The 3618-nt window shown below is 40.4% G+C and overlaps 1 protein-coding gene across 1 annotated transcript; it reads left to right on the top strand.

The window, feature by feature from the left end:
- Positions 1-2008: 2008 nt before the first annotated feature.
- Positions 2009-3025, top strand: LOC128283875 (uncharacterized). The gene is made up of 3 exons (XM_053021290.1): positions 2009-2104; positions 2200-2307; positions 2585-3025. The coding sequence occupies exons 1-3, from the start codon at positions 2009-2011 to the stop codon at positions 3023-3025; spliced, it is 645 nt and encodes a 214-aa protein (XP_052877250.1).
- The last annotated feature ends 593 nt before the right edge of the window (positions 3026-3618 follow it).

Genomic DNA, 3618 nt, shown 5'->3' on the forward strand with positions numbered 1-3618 from the left:
TATTTCTTAATTTGTTTTTTACAATTTTTAATTATTTTTCAAAGTTGGAATAGGGGATCACATAGTCATCCTGAGCAAGTCACACACAATTGTAAATATCTCAAAATATAGAATTTCTTTGATTGCTCTGTTTCTTTTATATGAAAATAGACTCATTAAGATTTAATTTCACATCTCATTAAACCTCTAATTAAATTCCTTCTATTTTTGGTGAATTTTCAAAATCACGTCACTGCTACTGTCCAAAACAGTTTTAATGCTAATTTCACTCTTTCACACATTCTTTATACTAACCTCATTTTAACTTACATATATATATACCACAAATCATTTTCACCACATTTCATACATCACAAGTGTAGGTCCATGACTACAATGTCACCACAAAACCATCCCGTTGAACAATTCGGATTAATCCTCGATACTTGATGGTTTCAGCACACAGCCCCACCATCATATTTCATTTAGTTCGGCTCTCTTGTACACATGGTAAACACTTAGTACCACTCATGTGACCTAGCCAATTTGTCTCGTAGCTCTCTTGTCTACATGGTGTCCTTCACTTGGAATCACGCATGCGACCTAGCTACATTTATCTCTCACATAGCTCTCTTGTCTACATGGGCAAGGCACACGGGCGTGTGAGCCCTTTTAATCTGAAATGTTCTGTAAGGTTGCACGGGTCGCCTGAGTCGACTGTGACCTATAGTAAGGTCGGTAAGCCTTATCTAGACTCTTAATTCTGTGATGTATGGGTATGCATGATATACTTAGTGTAACACCCCTTACCCGTATCCATCGCCAGAACAGGGTACGAGGTATTAACAAATTATAGTATATACTATTAAATAAAACCCAACAAAAATATGGCATGCAATTTGATCATGGATCGTTATAACATATGCCATTAACAATACAAACCAATTTGAGTGGATCTTCATAAGATTGAAGCGGTGTTGGATTGGAAACAATCGAATAGTGTGTCAAAAATTTGTAGTTTTCTGGGACTGGCAGGGTATTATCGACATTTTGTAGAGGGGTTCTCGTTGATCGCAGCGCCGTTGACTAAGTTGTTGCATAAAGGAGTTCCTTTTGTTTGGACTGACACACAGTAGGAGAGCTTCGCAAAGCTCAAGATAGTTTTGACTCACGCTCCAGTTCTGATACAGCCTGAGCCTTGTAGGGACTTCGTGGTTTACAGTGATGCGTCACATGTGGGTTTAGGTTGCGTCTTGATGCAAGATGGTAAGGTAGTTACCTATGCGTCTCAACAGCTTAAGACTCACGAGGCTAATTATCTGACTCATGATTTGGAGTTGGTTGCAGTGATTTTTGCATTGAAGATTTGGAGGCATTATCTATATGGAAAGAAGTGTATAATCTAAACTGATCATAAGAGCCTCAAGTATCTCCTCACTCAGAAAGAGTTAAATCTTAGGCAGCGTCTATGGGTTGAGCTACTCAAAGACTACGACTGCAGTATTGAGTATCACCCTAGAAAGGCCAATGTGGTGGCCGATGCACTAAGCCGTAGGGCTGTGACCGATCTGAGAGCAATGTTCGCTCGATTGAGTCTTTATGACAATGAAAGTCTTCTGGAAGAGCTACAAGTGAAGCCGACATAGATTGAATAGATTAGAGCTAAGTAGTTAGAGGATAAGACTCTTGAGATGCGATTTCATCAGGTTGAGACTGGGACTACTACAGATTTTGGGCTGAATAATGATGGGGTATTATGCTTTTAAGGTAGGATTTGTGTACCTAATAATGAGGATTTAAGGCTGTCGATTTTGAGGGAAGTGCATAGTAGTCCTTATGCTATGCATCCTAGTGGAAACAAGAGTATAAAGATCTTTGAGAGTTGTACTGGTGGCCAGGGTTGAAACATGAGGTTACTGACTTTGTTGCTCACTGTTTGACGTGTCAACAGGTTAAGGCTGAGCATTAGTTACCGTCGGGTTTGCTACAGCTGGTTAAAATACCGATGAGGAAATGGGAGCGAGTAACGATGGACTTTGTTAGTGGGTTGACCCTAACACCCACTGAGAAGGACTCTGTTTGGGTCATTGTGGACCGATTAACCAAGACCGCACATTTTATTCCTGTTAGAACTGACTTCTCTCTATAAAAGTTGGCCAAGCTGTACATTTTCAAGATAGTGAGGCTGCATGGGGTACCTGTCTCGATCATTTTTTATAGGGATCCTCATTTTACGTCTCAGTTCTAGGAAAGCTTCATGAGGCTTTGGGTTCGAGGCTAGACTTTAGTACTGCTTTTCATCCTCATACTGACGGTCAGTTAGAGAAGGTGATCCAGATACTAGAGGACATGTTGAGGGGCTGCATTATCGATTTCCGAGGAGTTAGGAGGAGTACTTGCCTCTAGCAAAGTTCGCTTACAACAATAGTTATCATTCTAGTATACAGATGGCACCATATGAGGCACTTTATGGTCATAAGTGTCGCACACCTTTGTGCTGGACTGAGTTGGGTGAGCGACGTGTTCTGGGTCCGGAATTGGTATCAGAAACTGAGGATGAAGTCCGTTTGATTTGAGAACGTCTGAAAGCAGCTTTTGAAGACAGAAGGCCTATGCTGATCTAAAGAGGAAGGACATCGAGTATTCGGTGGGGGACATGGTTTTCCTTAAGGTCTCACCATGGAAAAAGGTTTTGAGGTTCAGTCGCAAGGGTAAGCTGAGCCCTCGATTTATTGGGTCGTACCAGATTCTGAAGCAAGTAGGGCCAGTCGTATATCAATTAGAGGTACCTCCAGAGTTAGACCGCATACATGATGTGTTCCATGTCTCAATGTTGAGACGCTACTGCTCTGATCCTACACACGTTTTGCCCATGGAGGAGATTGAGATTAGACCGGATCTGATGTTCGAGGAGGAGTATGTTCAAATTCTAGATCGCGACGTTAAAGTCTTATGTAGGAAGTCTATTCCCTTGGTGAAGGTGCTATGGCGGAATCATAGCATTGAGGAGGCTACTTGGGAGCCAGAGGATTCGATACGACAGTAGTATCCTCACCTTTTCTTATCAGGTAAAATTCGAGGACGAATTTTCTTTTAAGGGGTAGAGTTGTAATGCCCCAAATTTTTGTAATTTCAGCTTTTGTAATTGTTGAGTATGGAAATATTGAAACTTTTGTTTTTATTCTTTTGGTATATATATATGTGGTTTAAGAGGTTATGTGCTTTGGGGTGTGTTTGGGGGGTCCCAAGTTTAATTTTTAACTTGGGCTAAATTTTGGTTTTATTTGAGTAAAGCCTGACTTTAGGTCAGTGGGCTTATAAGGAATTGATGGTCAAAACCTAACAGAATGGGCCTGTTGGTCTAGTGGTTAATATGTGTGTTGGTGTGTTGGAGGTCTAGAGTTTGATTCTCTGCATTAGCGATGGGATTATTTTTGCTGTAAGTTTCAATAAAGTGTTGGGATTTATTAAAATTCTGGGTTGAGGGTTTTAGGAAAAATTAGGGGTTTTCTTATTTCTTTCTTTTTGGAAAAATTTTTTCTCTGCCGTTCTTCCTCTTAAAAACCCTAGTTGTCGAACTTCTCTTCTTCTTTTTTCCCTTCTTCTCCATTTTTTTTCTCCTTCGTTTTCTTCTTTTTC

This window comes from Gossypium arboreum, chromosome 11 (genome assembly GCF_025698485.1).
Source record: "Gossypium arboreum isolate Shixiya-1 chromosome 11, ASM2569848v2, whole genome shotgun sequence".
Lineage (NCBI taxonomy): Eukaryota > Viridiplantae > Streptophyta > Magnoliopsida > Malvales > Malvaceae > Gossypium > Gossypium arboreum.

Bases quoted from the DNA above. Each gene is read 5' to 3' on its own strand.
- LOC128283875 (XM_053021290.1), top strand. From the start codon at position 2,009: ATGGACTTTGTTAGTGGGTTGACCCTAACACCCACTGAGAAGGACTCT. The intron at 2,105-2,199 runs GTTAGAACTGAC...CATTTTTTATAG, and splicing joins AGACCGCACATTTTATTCCT to GGATCCTCATTTTACGTCTC. The intron at 2,308-2,584 runs GTGATCCAGATA...TTTTGAAGACAG, and splicing joins CTGACGGTCAGTTAGAGAAG to AAGGCCTATGCTGATCTAAA.